Source organism: Nomascus leucogenys, chromosome 2 (assembly GCF_006542625.1).
Source record: "Nomascus leucogenys isolate Asia chromosome 2, Asia_NLE_v1, whole genome shotgun sequence".
Taxonomy (NCBI): domain Eukaryota; kingdom Metazoa; phylum Chordata; class Mammalia; order Primates; family Hylobatidae; genus Nomascus; species Nomascus leucogenys.
Window position 1 is genome coordinate 28,433,650 of NC_044382.1, and position 14,001 is coordinate 28,447,650.

General features: G+C 53.7%; 1 protein-coding gene across 3 annotated transcripts in view; it reads left to right on the forward strand.

Annotated features, from left to right (window-relative positions):
- The window catches only part of CAMK2A (calcium/calmodulin dependent protein kinase II alpha), a 70,110-nt gene that overhangs the window by 40,084 nt on the left and 16,025 nt on the right, over positions 1-14,001 (forward strand). For 2 of the 3 annotated variants that reach the window (XR_004033086.1, XM_030826617.1), the window contains exons 12-15: positions 1,802-1,844; positions 4,432-4,472; positions 9,907-9,939; positions 10,895-10,943. Coding sequence is in view for 2 of the 3 variants with exons in the window: in XM_030826617.1 (XP_030682477.1) it covers positions 1,802-1,844; positions 4,432-4,472; positions 9,907-9,939; positions 10,895-10,943 (166 nt within the window). In the remaining variant the exon portion in view is untranslated. The remainder of the gene's footprint in view (positions 1-1,801; positions 1,845-4,431; positions 4,473-9,906; positions 9,940-10,894; positions 10,944-14,001) is intronic. The other variant, XM_030826624.1, reaches the window with a different exon arrangement.

The following is a 14,001-nucleotide window of genomic DNA, read 5'->3' on the forward strand; positions in this document are numbered from 1 at the left end:
TCTCAAAACAAACAAACAAACAAACAAAAAGAATCGGAACGTGTTCCAGACAGAGGAAACAGCCTGTGCAGAAGTTTGGAAGTGCGCCTGACCCCTTAGGGGCACCACAAGTGGTTCAGAGTGGCTGGGGAGCGCTTTTGGGGGTGAGACGTGACTGAACATGAGACCCTGGTCAGGGAGGGGCCCCAGCTGCCAAGTACTGTGGAGGAATGGCTGAGGCACTCAGACAGTGATCGTGGCCCCGAGGAAGCTCAGTGGGACCCAGGTGGGCCCACAGCTTCACACTCTTGCAGGTTCTGTGTGCTTTCAGGGTGGTGACAGCTCCTGGCCTGGCATTTGCCAGGCACTGAGGGGCCCCTGGCCAGTGGAACAGAGGAGTTGTCAGCACGCTGGGGATGATGAGGGAAGAGGCGGAGGCCCCAGCTCTGTGGATCCTCCTTATCTGCTGCTCCCAGGCCTGGAGTGGAGGCTCAGGATGGGGACACAGACCAAGGGGTGGTGGCCACCGTGATGCCAGGAGAACTGAGTCCAATCCCCATCCTGCAGTGGAAGCTGTGTCACAGAGGAAGTCTCAAAATATCAGAATCGGGGATTCTTAACATCATAAGCAGTGGGATTCAGACAGTGTCAAGTCAGGTCTGAATCAGATGGGTCTGGAACCAAAGGGGCCATTAGCCCCCAGCCTGCTTGTTGATGGAAGAGGCTTTCTCTACATTGAGAATCCTCCTGGGATTCAAAGGAATATAAATCATGCTGCTATAAAGACATATGCACACGTATGTTTATTGTGGCACTACTCACCATAGCAAAGACTTGGAACCAACCCAAATGTCCAACAATGATAGACTGGATTAAGAAAATGTGGCACATATACACTGTGGAATACTATGCAGCCATAAAAAATGATGAGTTCATGTCCTTTGTAGGGACATGGATGAAGCTGGAAACCATCATTCTCAGCAAACTATCGCAAGGACAAAAAACCAAACACCGCTTGTTCTCACTCATAGGTGGGAATTGAACAATGAGAACACCTGGACACAGGAAGGGGAACATCACACTCCGGGGCCTGTTGTGGGGTGGGAGGAGCGGGGAGGGATAGCATTAGGAGATATACCTAATGTAAAGGACGAGTTAATGGGTACAGCACACCAACATGGCACATGTATACATATGTAACTAACCTGCACGTTGTGCACATGTACCCTAGAACTTATAGATATAAGTGTATATATATATATATATATATCTAAGTGTGTGTGTATATATATATATATATATATAAAAAAAATCAAAAACTTGGAAATAAAGAAAAAAGAGAAAATCCTCCTGGGATTCTCTGAGCCCAGGGGCCATGGAGGGATGAGCTAGTCCTGGAGCAAGATGCTCTCAGCACGGGGCAGAGGGCTAAGAGGTAGAGGGGTCGGGGGACACAAGGTCTGCTGTTGTTGCCCAAGCAAGAAAAGTCCATCATCTTCAGGAGCCTCTGCTGGTAGGTGTCCCTCAAGTTCATCAGCTTGGGCCAGGCCAAGGGGCCCATTAATATCTGCCCCTAGGATGGCCTTGTCCCAGCAGCTGTACTGGCTAAAGCCTAGCTCACCCTGACTTCTCCAGGGGGCGAGGGATGGGCTCTGGGCTGGGGTTGGGGTTGGGACAAATGGAGGGGCAGGGCAGAGGCTTTGGCTTCCTTTCTGAATGCAGCACCTGCCTCTACTTCCCCATGGCCCTCCTGTCTCTCTGTCCCCCCTGTGTCCCCTCACTCCGGCCTCCTCTCCCACTGCCCTCTTCTTATCTCTTGCAGGGAGCCATTCTCACCACGATGCTGGCCACCAGGAACTTCTCCGGTAGGTGGCAGGACCTCAGGGTCCCCAGTAAACCCTGCACCAGTTCGTTGGGGGCACCGTCCTGTCAGATATTTGGGTGCCCCCAGGCCACTGGGCCTGGGGAGAGGGAGTTGTAGAGGACTCTGTGACTAAGGGCTTAGCTCACCTGCCACGGCCTGTACCCAGAAGTGAAGAGAGGTCAAAAGTCAGCAAGCCCAGGGCCCACCAGGACTGGTTACAGATTTAGTCTGGCTCCCCACTCCTACAGCAGTGCTGGGGTTCTCAGGCTGGGCCGCCTAGAGGGGAAGGCTTCTGATTGCAGGGGACTGAGTTCTAGGTGGGGTGGAGCGAGGTCCAGGGAGTAACAATATTGCCCACCATGATTGGAGCCCTGTGCTAAGCAGTCCCATGCTTCCACTCAGGTGGCCTTCATGACAAGGCAGCAGAGGGGATGATGGGGATGCTGCCATCCCCATTTCTGGGATGAGGAAGCAGAAGCTCAGGAAGGTGAGCTCTGACTTGTCCCAGGTCGAATGGCTAGAGAGGCAGAGCCTGCATTCAGCACAGGTTTGACCAACCCCAGAGCAACTGCCCTTAACTGGGCTGGGTCACCAAGGAGTCCAGGGCAGGAGCGTCCCAGGCCCTTGGCCAAACTGGGCTGGTTAAGGCAGAGAGTGCCCAATCACCTGAGGCGTGTGGCTTTGCAGAGAGAAGGGGAAGGGATTATTGTCAGGGTTTAGCAAGAAGCTCCTCTTGGCACATCAGAGAGGGCTGGGGCCAGTGCCCGCCAGAGGCTTCCTTCTGGGGAGCGCAGGCCGCTGGCAGGCAGCAGAGGAGATATAGATAGCAGATAGAGCAAAGCTCACCCGAGGGGCCCTCTGACTGGGGCTGGGGCCAGCCAAGAAAGCTGCTGCAGATTTGTGGCCAGCACCACAGCAAGAGGGCAGCTCTGAGAAGGGGCAGCTGGCTGCATTGAGTGGGTCCACCTGCCCATGTAACCAGCTGGGAGGAGTGAGACCCAGAGGTGGGCAGATACTAGAACTTCTGACTGGGCTTTTCCCACCTCGTTAAACTGCCTTCCCACCCTCTCCCTGGACAAGGATCCTGCCATTCCGTAAACTGAAAGATGAGCTACCCAGAGAGTCAGAGTCTTTTTTTAACAACTGAAGCACCCTAGAGAACTCTAGTCCTGAGCTCACAAAATGGCGGCCTCTGAGCTGGATTGAATCTCTTGATGTGCTTTGTGGAGGTGGGGGTGTTTTAAAAATTTTTTCGAATGAGTTTCTAACACTTAAAAATTAGGAAATTTCATAGAAAACCCCAGATTGCTGTCGTCTCTTGAAAATTAGACGCTGTGGCCTCACTGGACCCACGATCCTGTGACAGTAGGCTGGAGCTGAGAGGGGCATCCACCTTGAGGCTCAAGGAGAAAGCACTCCCCCTGCCCCACTGCACATCCAGTCCAAACCCCCAAAGCCTGTGGTGAATGGACAGCCATTCCTGTCAGCTTCGGGATCCAGAGGTGGCCCCTGCCTTGGTTTGCAAGTAGGGAACTTGGAATGAGAGCCTGGAAGGGGTCATAGGTGGAAATGTGGGGATGACTGGGAAGGTGACCTGCCATGAGCCCCATGCCTCAGAGCCCCTGGGCATCAGTGGCTCATATGACCCTCCTCCCAACTCCCCCTCTCAAGGCCACCAGGAGAAGTCTTATCATGGCTACCATTTCCTGAGCATGTGTGGCATATGGGTCAAGTGCTATGCTAAGTACTTCACAGATACCTTGTTTTGTTTAAGGTATTTGCTTAAGTCTGAAGCAGCCGGATGCCTGTGGGCAGGGCTGGACATTCAGGCCATTTCCTGGCTGATGCCTACTTCCAGGGCTCTGGCCAGGAGGTGAGGAGGGTGGTAAGGGGAAATGACGGCAGGGGAGGCCCCCAAAGAGCTGTTGCTCTGCTTGTCCCTGCCATCCGGGCCATAGCCAGTGCCAACATGGGGCTCTGGAGTCTGAGGTTGGGGAGGCCTATATGGCCTGAGGAGAGAGGCAGGGGATGGATGCTTTGGCAGGGTGGGCCCCAGTGGGGGCATCTGCTTCTTGTCACCGGCAAGACGCAGCCTGCAGCTGTCCGGAGTGAGTAGGCAGGGCTGACACATGACCTCCGCAGCAGCATGGGGCTAAAATTAGAGAGGGCCAGGGTGGGGAGGGCGTGTCCAGCCTGGGGCCAGGCAGCCAGGCCTCGGGTTGGCCACCGCCAGCACGGTGGTGACGGGGATTCAGAGGGAATCCCCGGGCTGAAACAGCAGCCCACAGTCCTGGGACATGTTGGACACCTCCCTCAACCCATGAAGCCAGAGGGTTACGCTTGAGATTGCTGAGAAGGCGGGGAACCCAGGCCCCCCCCGAAGTGGGCGACTGGCAGTCCCTGGGCCTCCAAGGAGGGAGGAGGAGGAGGAGGAGGAGGAGGAGGAGGAGGCCTCCCCCAGGATCGCTGGGCCGGCTCTGCTTCCTGCGGTCTGCCCTCCGGCTGCGTGTGGATGCTGCTCTTCCTCGCCCTGTGGGCCCTGGTGCCCTGCCTGGTGTTGTTAACCCTCTACTTTTTCTCCTCCACAGGAGGGAAGAGTGGGGGAAACAAGAAGAGCGATGGCGTGAAGGTAAGCCCCTCCAGGAGCCTGGCAGGGCTTGGCTCTGGCAGCGTTTCTGCCAACAGAGACCGGCTTTCAGGCCTGGAGCAAGACCTGAGCCTTGCTGATGGTGTCCTGGGCAGACGTGGGCCACATTTGTGGCCAGGCTGTCTCCAGACCCCACGACCTAGGCTTTGGTGCCCACCGTCGCGCCATGACTGTTGGGGGCAGATGGGAGAGGGGGCACTGGAGGAGGGTGGAAGTGACAGGTGTGCTGGGGCTGGGGCAGGCGCAAGGAAAGGGGCAGGTCAGAAGGAGATTTCTGTGGTTCTCCAGGGCTGGAGAGCTGGTGTGCAAGAGAGGGTGCAAGGAGAGGACAGAAATGGTCATGAGGGGTGACCTCTGTCCTGCCTGCGTGGGCTGGATCGGGCCCCTGCCCCACTGTACACCTTAGTTCCACCCAGAAAGCTCATGGAGGATGGACAGCCATTCCTCTAGGCTTTGGGTTCCAAGGTGCCCCCTCCCACCAAGGCTTGCTGGTGCTGGTTCAGTGCCAAAATCCCCTCCCGGCTCCAAGGGCCTGCCCTGTCCCACCCCTAGAGCCCGAGTTACTCTGCGGTCCCTCCACATCCTGCGGTCTTCCTTCCCATCTCTTCTCTCTTCTCCCTCTGCTCTCTGGGGCCTGGTCCCCTGCTCTCTGCAGTTCCCTCCTCCTCTGCCACTCGATCTTATCCTCTCTTGAGACCCTGCCTTTTTCTGGGCTCAGAGCCCTGCCTGGCTAGGGCCCCAGGACTGGGGTGTGCCCAGGACATTGGAAGGTGTGAGATGCTGTATGAATACAGCCAGGTGTGCTGGTGGCTTGATGGCTTTGTTTAAGGAGGCATTTATGGTCTCTGGCCGCTGGTTTTGGTCTGTCAAGGTTGCATGGGAGGGAGTCTGGGCTAGATGTCCAAGGCCAGGATTGGGTCTCCCCTCTGCCCTTAGCCTTCTCCTCCCAGCTTGAATTTTCCCCTAAGTACAATGAGTGGGGTGTGGATTTGATGATCATTTCCAAGATTGCAGCTTTAAAAACAAACAAAAAAGGCAATAAAATCCTATCTAATCATTCTCCCTTCTCATCTTGGGTGCTAGAGAAATACATAATTATTTGGTTATTAGTCCAAGACGGTGGTTTTCAAATTGAACTCTTTAGATCCCAAAGGTACTGACTGGGGAGGCACCTCTGGCAGTGGATGGGGTGCCGTGGGATGTGGTGAGGAAGGGGGATGCCAGGTTAAATGGTTCTGGGCTTCTCATACCCACTTCAACCAGAACATAACCACGGTGAAGAGAGCCCTTGGGCTTGCCTGCAACTAGACCTTGGCTGGGTATTTATATTCCCTGAGCCTGTGCTTCTTCATTCATGCAATGAGGTTAAAAGAGATCTCCACCTCCTAAGGCTATTGGTGAGGATTAACTAATATAATGCACGTTGAGAGCTTAGCATGGTGCTGGTAAGCAATACACACTCATGAGATGCTAGGCACTATTATCTTTCCTCTATTTTATATATTAGACTTTTGGGTAAGATTTCTCTTGAAAACAAAGTTTTCTCAAGAATATTTGAAAACCACAGATCTAAAGCCGACTTAATTTATAAAGTTAACCGGCACTCATTCCAAATCCTCTAATGGAATCTGGCATTGAATTTTGGCTTGCCTGCTGTTTTGGGTTAACCCTGAGCCAGCCCCCCACCCCTCTATGTGTAGGGGTAACAGAGGGATGTGCAATGTGGGAGCTGCCAGCTTTAGCGCAGCTGGGGCCCTCTCTGACCCCTGTGTGGAGACGCTGAGCTAGGGGTGCTGGGCCCCCTGGGGAAAGCAGACTCCCTAGCTCCGATTTGGGGGATGTGGGGGTAGAGACCGGAGACACTGGTGGGTTGTGGCCCAGGTAACTAGAGGAGAAGGAGGTAGAGAGAGAAGCTGCCCTGGTCTGCTTGGCTCTTGGATGTGGCCCTGGTAGAAGCTGGGCAAGGGGTCAGGAGAGGCCTCCATCAGGCTGGTTCTTGGGAAGAAATGCTAATTAGCTCTTTTAGGGCAAGGCCAGGAGGCAGAAGCTGCCAGACGGCAAGGACAGCTCACAGCATGGTGGGGGCTCTGCTGGCCACTGCAGGCTTTCCAGTGGGCACAGCTGAACAAAGCGTCACTGCTTCCTGCGGCGCAGGACAGACTTCTCAGGGTGGCCTGGGTGTGGAAGAAGAGGAGCTCAAAGGCCACTCCTGGCTCAACCATCTCTTTGTAGCTCAGCCTCCTTCACTCCCTTGGATGGAGGAGAGAAGAAGTCCTATTGGAAGATGAGAATAACCTGGGGGACTGGCCCAGGATTTGGGGAGCCTGGCCTGCCATGTCTTGCTCCCGGAAGGAGTGTGGGGAGAACGGCGGAGCTGGGGGTCCAGGTGCATTTTCAGTATGATTGAAACTGGATCGCAAGTCAAGAAGCCATGGGTTCGAGTCTGGGCCCTACCGTTCTCCCCCTGGGTGACCCAGGCCCGCGATTCTGTTGCCTGTTCCAGGGGAGCACAGCAGTTCTTTGCAGGGGGCTGGTGAGAGGGTCACACCAGAAGGGCCTGGTGGATGGAACCACATCACAGGCTCCTTCAACTGTCTCATCTTCAGCCCAGTAGGGAGGCACACGTTCCTCCTACCGATGGGCAGCTGGAGACAAACCCCATTTCATCCGGGGCTTAACTGAAGAGGCAGTGATTGGCTCCAGCACTGCAGGAATGGCAGAGATGTGATGCTACATTGTACTTTATGGGCCTTGAAGGGCTTTTCAAGGCTAATTTTGACCATACTGTTTCTATCATCCTTGCTAATCTTAGAACCATGCTTCCACATGTGGTTCTAAGAGATGCGGTTTCTACTTTTGGTGAAAGAGGGAGATTTCTACTTTCAGTGAAAGTCCCTTTAAATCAAACTAAAGTGCTGATCAATACGAGATTATTAGCATCATCGTTTGTGATTCAGGGAAGTCAAGTCTTTCTATCACCAAGAAGCAACGTCCCCCTCCTGGCCACCCCAGGCCTGGACTTCTAGGAGGAGGGCCGACTGCTCACTCCCCTCAGCCCCACTCACTGCCCCTGTTGGTGTCCCATTGTGCATCGTGACCTCTCTCCCCATGTCCCATCCTGTCACTGTGCGTCCGAATCTGATGCAGTCTCTGCTCTGTGTTTCCTCCTCGTGTCCCGCCTGGAACCTCCTGGCCCCTGCGCGGCTCCTCAGGTTTCTGCTGACAGCTGAGCTGTGTGGGGCCTGGCCCCTTCCCCATTCTGTGCCTGGCCTGGCTTCAGCCAGGGAGGGAGGACAACCAGGGGAGAGGGGAAGGGAGTGGAGGAAAGAGGGGAAGAAGGAAGAGAGAGAGGAGGAGGAGAGGAGAGGGAAGAGGAAAGGAGAAGAGAAGAGAGGAAGAAAAGAGAGGGGAGGGGAGAAAAGAGGAAAAGAAGGAAGAGAGGAAGGAGGAGGAGTTGAGGAAAGGGAAGAGGAAGGGAGAGAAGAGAGGAAGAAAAGAGGAAGGAGGAGAGGGGAGGAGAGGAGAGGACAGGAGAAGAGAGGAGAGGAAAAGGAGAAGAAGGAAGAGAGGAAGGAGGCAGAGGAGAGGGGAGAGGAGAGGGAAGAGGAGGGGAGAGAAGAGTGGAAGAAAAGAGGGAGGAGGAGAGGAGAGGAAGAAAGAGAAGAAGGAGAGGGGAGGGCCAGGAAATGGAGTAAAAGAGAGAGGAGGGGAGGGGAAGAGAAGAGAGGAAGAAAAGAGGAAGGAGGAGAGAGGGAAGGAGAGAGGGGGAGAGAGGGAAGGAGAGAGGGGAAGAGAGGAAGAAAAGAGGAAGGAGGAGAGGAGGGAGGAGACGGGAAGGGAGTCGGGGAGATGAGGGGCTGACTGCAGGCTGCTGACCGTGGAAGCCACATCATCCAGCCCAGCTGGGGAAAATGCAGAGTCTGTGAGCATTTATGCTCCTGTGAGCACATGGGCATTGGAAGTGCCCAGTGAGCCACCCTGTCCCCTCTGTGGAGGCCCCAGATGGAAGGCACAGGGCCTTGAGTTCAAAGGCCACTCCTGGCCCAACCACCTCTTTGTAGCTCAGACTCCTTCACTCCCTTGGATGGAGGAGGGAAGAAGTCCTATCGGAAGATGAGAATAACCCAGGGGCCTGGCCCAGGATTTTGGGGAGCTCACTGGATCTTGGAGTCAGAAACCCAGAATTAGACCTGAGACCCTCAAGGCATATCCAGCGCCTCCCATGGCAAAGGCCTGCCCTGTGGGCTCCTCGAGTCCCTTCTTTGCAGCAGGGAGAGGGGCCTCCTGGCCTGTCTGGTGTAAGGGCATCTAGAATAGGATGAGCCTTTGGAGAGGGGTCTGACTGTGGGTGCCTGGAGACCTGGACAGAGGAAAGAGCCTGAATGCAGGGCCTGGGTTCTAGCCTCAGCTCTGCTAGTGGCTTGCCATGAGGCCTTGGGCAGGCCACTGCACCTCTCTGGGCCTCAGTTTCTCATCTGTGCAATGCAAGGGTCAGTCTTCACCTACCATCTCCTGTGAATGGGAGTCTTTAAGACTCCTGGCTTGGAGAGCTGAGGGAAGGAGAAGGTAATTTACATTTGTCCCCCTCTCCTTCTCTTGGTACCATAGCCAATATAGGGGATGCTACAAATCCCCAAAATGCTAGTGTAGGCTGAATGGCAGGGCCAAAAGACTCAAGTTCTAGACTCAGCTCCACTTCTGGCTGAACCTCAGTTTCTCCATCAGCATAAAGGGGTGGAATAGGCCAGCCACCAGGAGGTTGTGAATGCAAGCTGGATTGCAAAGGCTACTTACAGGACTGGCTCCCATGCTTGGCCCTGCTTTGGCATCACCTGAAGATACTGTTTAAAATGGAGATGCTCAGGCCACACCCCAGACCTAGTTATCAAACTCCTCAGAGGGGACCTGATTCTGTTTATTGTAACAAGTTTCCCAAGTGACTGTGACAGTCAATTGGGAATGAGGTCCTCCTAGCCGAGATGCACGGGGAGCCTAGGAGAAGACATTGGCCCTCACCTCCAGGCCTGAGCACCCTTTGTCCTTCAAGAGCATTGGATTCTGGAGGCCTCTGGTGACTGGCATCCAGAGCCAGGATTGGCTTTTGCCATCAGAGTTAGGCAGGGTGGGTAGCCCTGGTCCCAGGGAGGCTTGGCCATGAGCTTGGCTGTTAGATCGCTAGACCCAGGCAGTGTGCATGAGGACCCAGAGCTTCAGGCCGAGGACTGGCCCTGCCAGGTCAACTGTTGCTGGTGGCCTTGACTCCGTGACTCCTTGTCCCGATGCCAAGCCGACAAAGGACTACAGAGGATGACCCCGAGGCCCATCCTCCTCCCAAACCTCCCCTGTCGTTCCTCTGCTCCCTGCCGTTTTCACGCTGTGTCTTTTCCTGTCCCATCTCTTCTCCTTGTTTTTCCAGAAAAGAAAGTCCAGTTCCAGCGTTCAGTTAATGGTGAGTGTCTGCCGTCTCCTAACGCCGGTAAATGCTGGGCCTCGAACCCTTGCTCCTGCCTCCCTCCTGCAGGCTGCACTGGGAACCTGGGGCGGGGAGAGGGTGCTCAGGGCGTGCTTGGTACGTGTGCCTTGTGTGACAATATGTGTGTTGTGTGTGTGTGTTGTTTGCGTGTTTCTGTTGACACCTCCAACTCCACGGCCCAGACCAGCAGGCTGACAGCAGACCTGAGACCCTCCTCGGGTATGAAGGTGGATCTGAACCCAGTCCTATGTCCAGACCTTGGCTTCTCGCTTCTCCCTGCCCCTCTGCTCTAGAATTCATCTCAGGCTTGGTTTGTGCCAATTGCGGCGAGGGTGGGGCTTGCTTTGGCCAAAGTAGTAGGTGCCACGGAGGCTCCTCTTGAGCTGGTGTAAGGCTACCAGGCCCGCCGGTGGTAGGGGAGCCACCAGCCCTGCCTCTGTCTAGGGTCCGGTGGTGGCATGGTGGCCCACCTCCCTCTTCTGGTTCCATCACTGTCTCACTCAGTCGTGTGGTTTTTCTCCCCTCTGAAGAGCCCACTCTCTCTCACACTGGGCCTCCCTCTCTATCTCTTCCTCCCCTGCCAGTGTATGTTCCTCCCCACTCTGCGGCCGCCATGGTGTCTCTCTGCTCCTCCCCACCCCTTCTTCACCCCCTCGAGCAGAAAGGACCCAGGATCCCCCTTAGCCCTTCCAGAAAGGCCAGGGTTCTCCTTGCAGCCATCCCTTTCCCCCACCCGGCCCCTGGCCACCTGCTCAGCTGGGCCCTCCCCGTCTTGAGGCTGGAGAATCTGACAGGGTTTTCAGGACAGCATCTGGAAGGCAGAGCCTGTGAGGCTCACAGAAACCAGCCGCGTCACCAGGCAGCCAGCGCCTGGCCATGCCTCGTCCCGCTCCCAGGCAGGCCTCACCATCTCCTGTATTCTCTTTGGCAGGAATCCTCAGAGAGCACCAACACCACCATTGAGGATGAAGACACCAAAGGTAGGGAGGGGCCTTCAGTGTCGGGACCCCTTAGACTTCTGGAACCAGCTCTGGGCAGACCCCTTTTTCCTGACAGCTCCCACGTGCCAACCTCGTTTCTTGCTCGTCTACAGAGAGCTTCGCTCTGGTGCCTTTTAAACTGGGCACACTGGGAGGCATCATTCCCATGGGGGGTACTAGAACTACTGCTGGTGCGTAGATAGGTTTTCTTATTTTATTTTTTTGAGATGGTGTCTCGCTCTGTCGCCCAGGGTGGAGTGCAGTGGCACGATCTCGGCTCACTGCAACCTCTGCCTCCCGGGTTCAAGCGATCCTCCTGCCTCAGCCTCCCAAGTAGCTGGGATGACAGACGCCTGCCACCACACCCGGCTAATTTTTTGTATTTTTAGTAGAGGTGGGGTTTCACCATGTTGGCCAGGCTGGTCTCAAACTGCTGACCCCAGGTGATCCTCCCGCCTTGGCCTCCCAAAGTGCTGGGATTACAGTCATGAGCCACTGCACCTGGCTAGTTTTCTTATGTTAGAGGATATATATTATATGTGTATTAGAGAAAAATTTAACATATTCAAGTCATAAGTGTTTGGCAATGGTATACATGTTCCTTTTGAAATAAGTGTTTTTGAGTTTTTCTTAAAAGTGAATTGATTTTAAAAACACTAATAACTGTAAAGGAAGGGAGAGCAAAAATCCAGAACGCTCCAGTGGCTGGAGTATGGGAAACACTGCGTAAGACCCACCAAAGATGCCGGCGCCACTGCAGCTAGTGGCCAGCAGTCCTCAAAAGCTCTCAGGTGGGGGAAGCAAAGCATCAGGTAACTGATTGGATTGTGAGTAAGGATAAAACAAAAGTAGTAATAAGGGCCGCCATTTATGGAAAGCTTGCTGTGCTTTAGCCCCGGTCTCAGCACCTTATCTGGACTGACTTCCTGGAGTGTCACTATAGCCCATGAAGTAGGTGCTGCTGTGAACCTCATTCTACAGCTGAGGAAACAGAGGACAGAGAGGCCGGATATGTTGGCCTGTACTCTGTCATCCCATGGCTCACAAGGATGTTGCTAGGGTTTGAACTCAGGCAGTCGGATGCTAGAGCTTGGCTGGTAACCGCCACTCTGAATGCCTTGGTGGTGGAAAGTGCCCTTGGAGCTTGGAGGAAGGGGCAGGGATTGCTGACTTCTGCCCTGGGGACACCAAATCCTCCAAGTGTTAGCAGCCAGCCCTCCTCCTTCCCCAGGACAGGGAGCTCAGTGGTTCACACACTGAGGTGTGTAGCAGAGATGCCTGGTGGTGGTGGTAGCAGCGGGGTCTCTGAAATATAAAAAAAGGCTGTTGACCTGGAGGGAACTCAGCAGTACCAGTTTAGATATTTTGCCTTAGAATGCAGAGATGGGAAAAAGAGCATTGTATTATGTAGGAAACATTTTTGTAAAATTGTGATTCGGGCTTTAAGGCAGTGTTGACATACCACATACCAAGGCTGCCTCCTGACGCTGCCAGGATGCCTGGAAGATGAGCCCCGCCCCGTGTGTGTCCCTTCGTCATTCCCAACCTGGGCGGTGTTGGGTACTCTATCACCACAACCTGGCCCTAGAGCAAATCCATCTTCTGTGATGGCACCAGGGACAACTTATAAAAATACATTATCTTGAACTACTCAGGAGGCTGAGGCAGGAGGATCGCTTGAGGCCAGGAGTTTAAGGCTGCAGTGACCTATGATGGTGTCTGTGAATAGCCACTACACTCCAGCCTGGGCAACATAGCAAGACCCTGTCTCTTAAAAAAAATGAATGAATGACTGAATGAAAGAAAATACACTATCTTGAAGAATTCCCTGGTAGGGTCAAGTCAGCATTCTAGTTTCACAAAAGTCCAATGTTCTAACCACATTCCCAGCCCTGCCCCCGTGAATTATGACCCCAGGGGTGTGTGGCAGGCCAAGAAATGGTGCTTCTAAGTTGTTCCCCTTATTTGAGGCTAGCTGCCCAATGATAAGAGTTGGGCCCTGGGATGTTGAGGAGACTGGATAGATATAGCCACGTAATCCTGGCCTCAGAACAGGTAGGGACCATGGAGGTAATCTGGCTCTGTCTTCTCCACTGGAGTCCATTTGTTGAGTGACCTCAGACAACTTACTCAACCTCTCTGGGCTTCAGTTTCCTTAACAGTAAAGAGGTAATGAAAATAGTACCAACCTCAGAGGATTGCTGTGCAGATGAAATGAGAAGATGCATATGAAGTGCACATATAGTGTTTGGCCCAGAGAAACTATTTAATAAATCTCAATTTCTTTTTTCAAACTGGAGTTCGTGGTTGAATGACAGGAAGCCAGGTGACATTTTCCTGGAGCACCAATTTTACTCAAAGATTATTTTAAGACAAATTTATATGTTAAACAGACAGAAATATTTGGAATAGAAAACAAAATTTGTATGCACTATTAATGTAAATCAGGAGCCATCAAAGACATTTTTCTCCTGGGGTAATGGCTTTGGGCTGCATCCCTTGAGGCCTCACATTTGCAGTCATTATCCTCTGCTTTAGAGTGATCAGGATGGGGCAATTTGCAAAGTCTTGAATTTTGGCTCACTTTCCAAATTTCCCCCCTTTCCAGAGGGAAATCTGAGGCCTAGGGAGGAGAAAGGGCACATATGGCTTATTAATGGTAGGACTGGGACCCTGTTTCCTGCCTCAGTTTCCCCACATGTAAGAAACCCCAGAAGCCACGTCTGATGGAAGAAACGGTCAGCCAGGAGCTTCTCCCCGTGTTTGGCAGGAAAGAGGATTCCTTGTGCCTCCCCCAGCCTCTCCTGGCCTCAGAGAAAATTTCCAGGGAACCGTTTTCTGGTGTTAATTTGTTAAGTCTTCTTACTAAGTGAGAATAACAGCTGGTGGGGTGGACTCTGACCTGACATTAAAGTTAATTAGAAATGTCATCCTCCAGGGAACGTAGTCCCCTGAGGAGAGAAAGAGACATTAATATTTCAAAGCCCCTCTGGCTCACTGCACAGGCCTCTTGCCCTCCAAGGTGCCTGGGGCTCTGCTTCCTTCCCACTCCCCCATC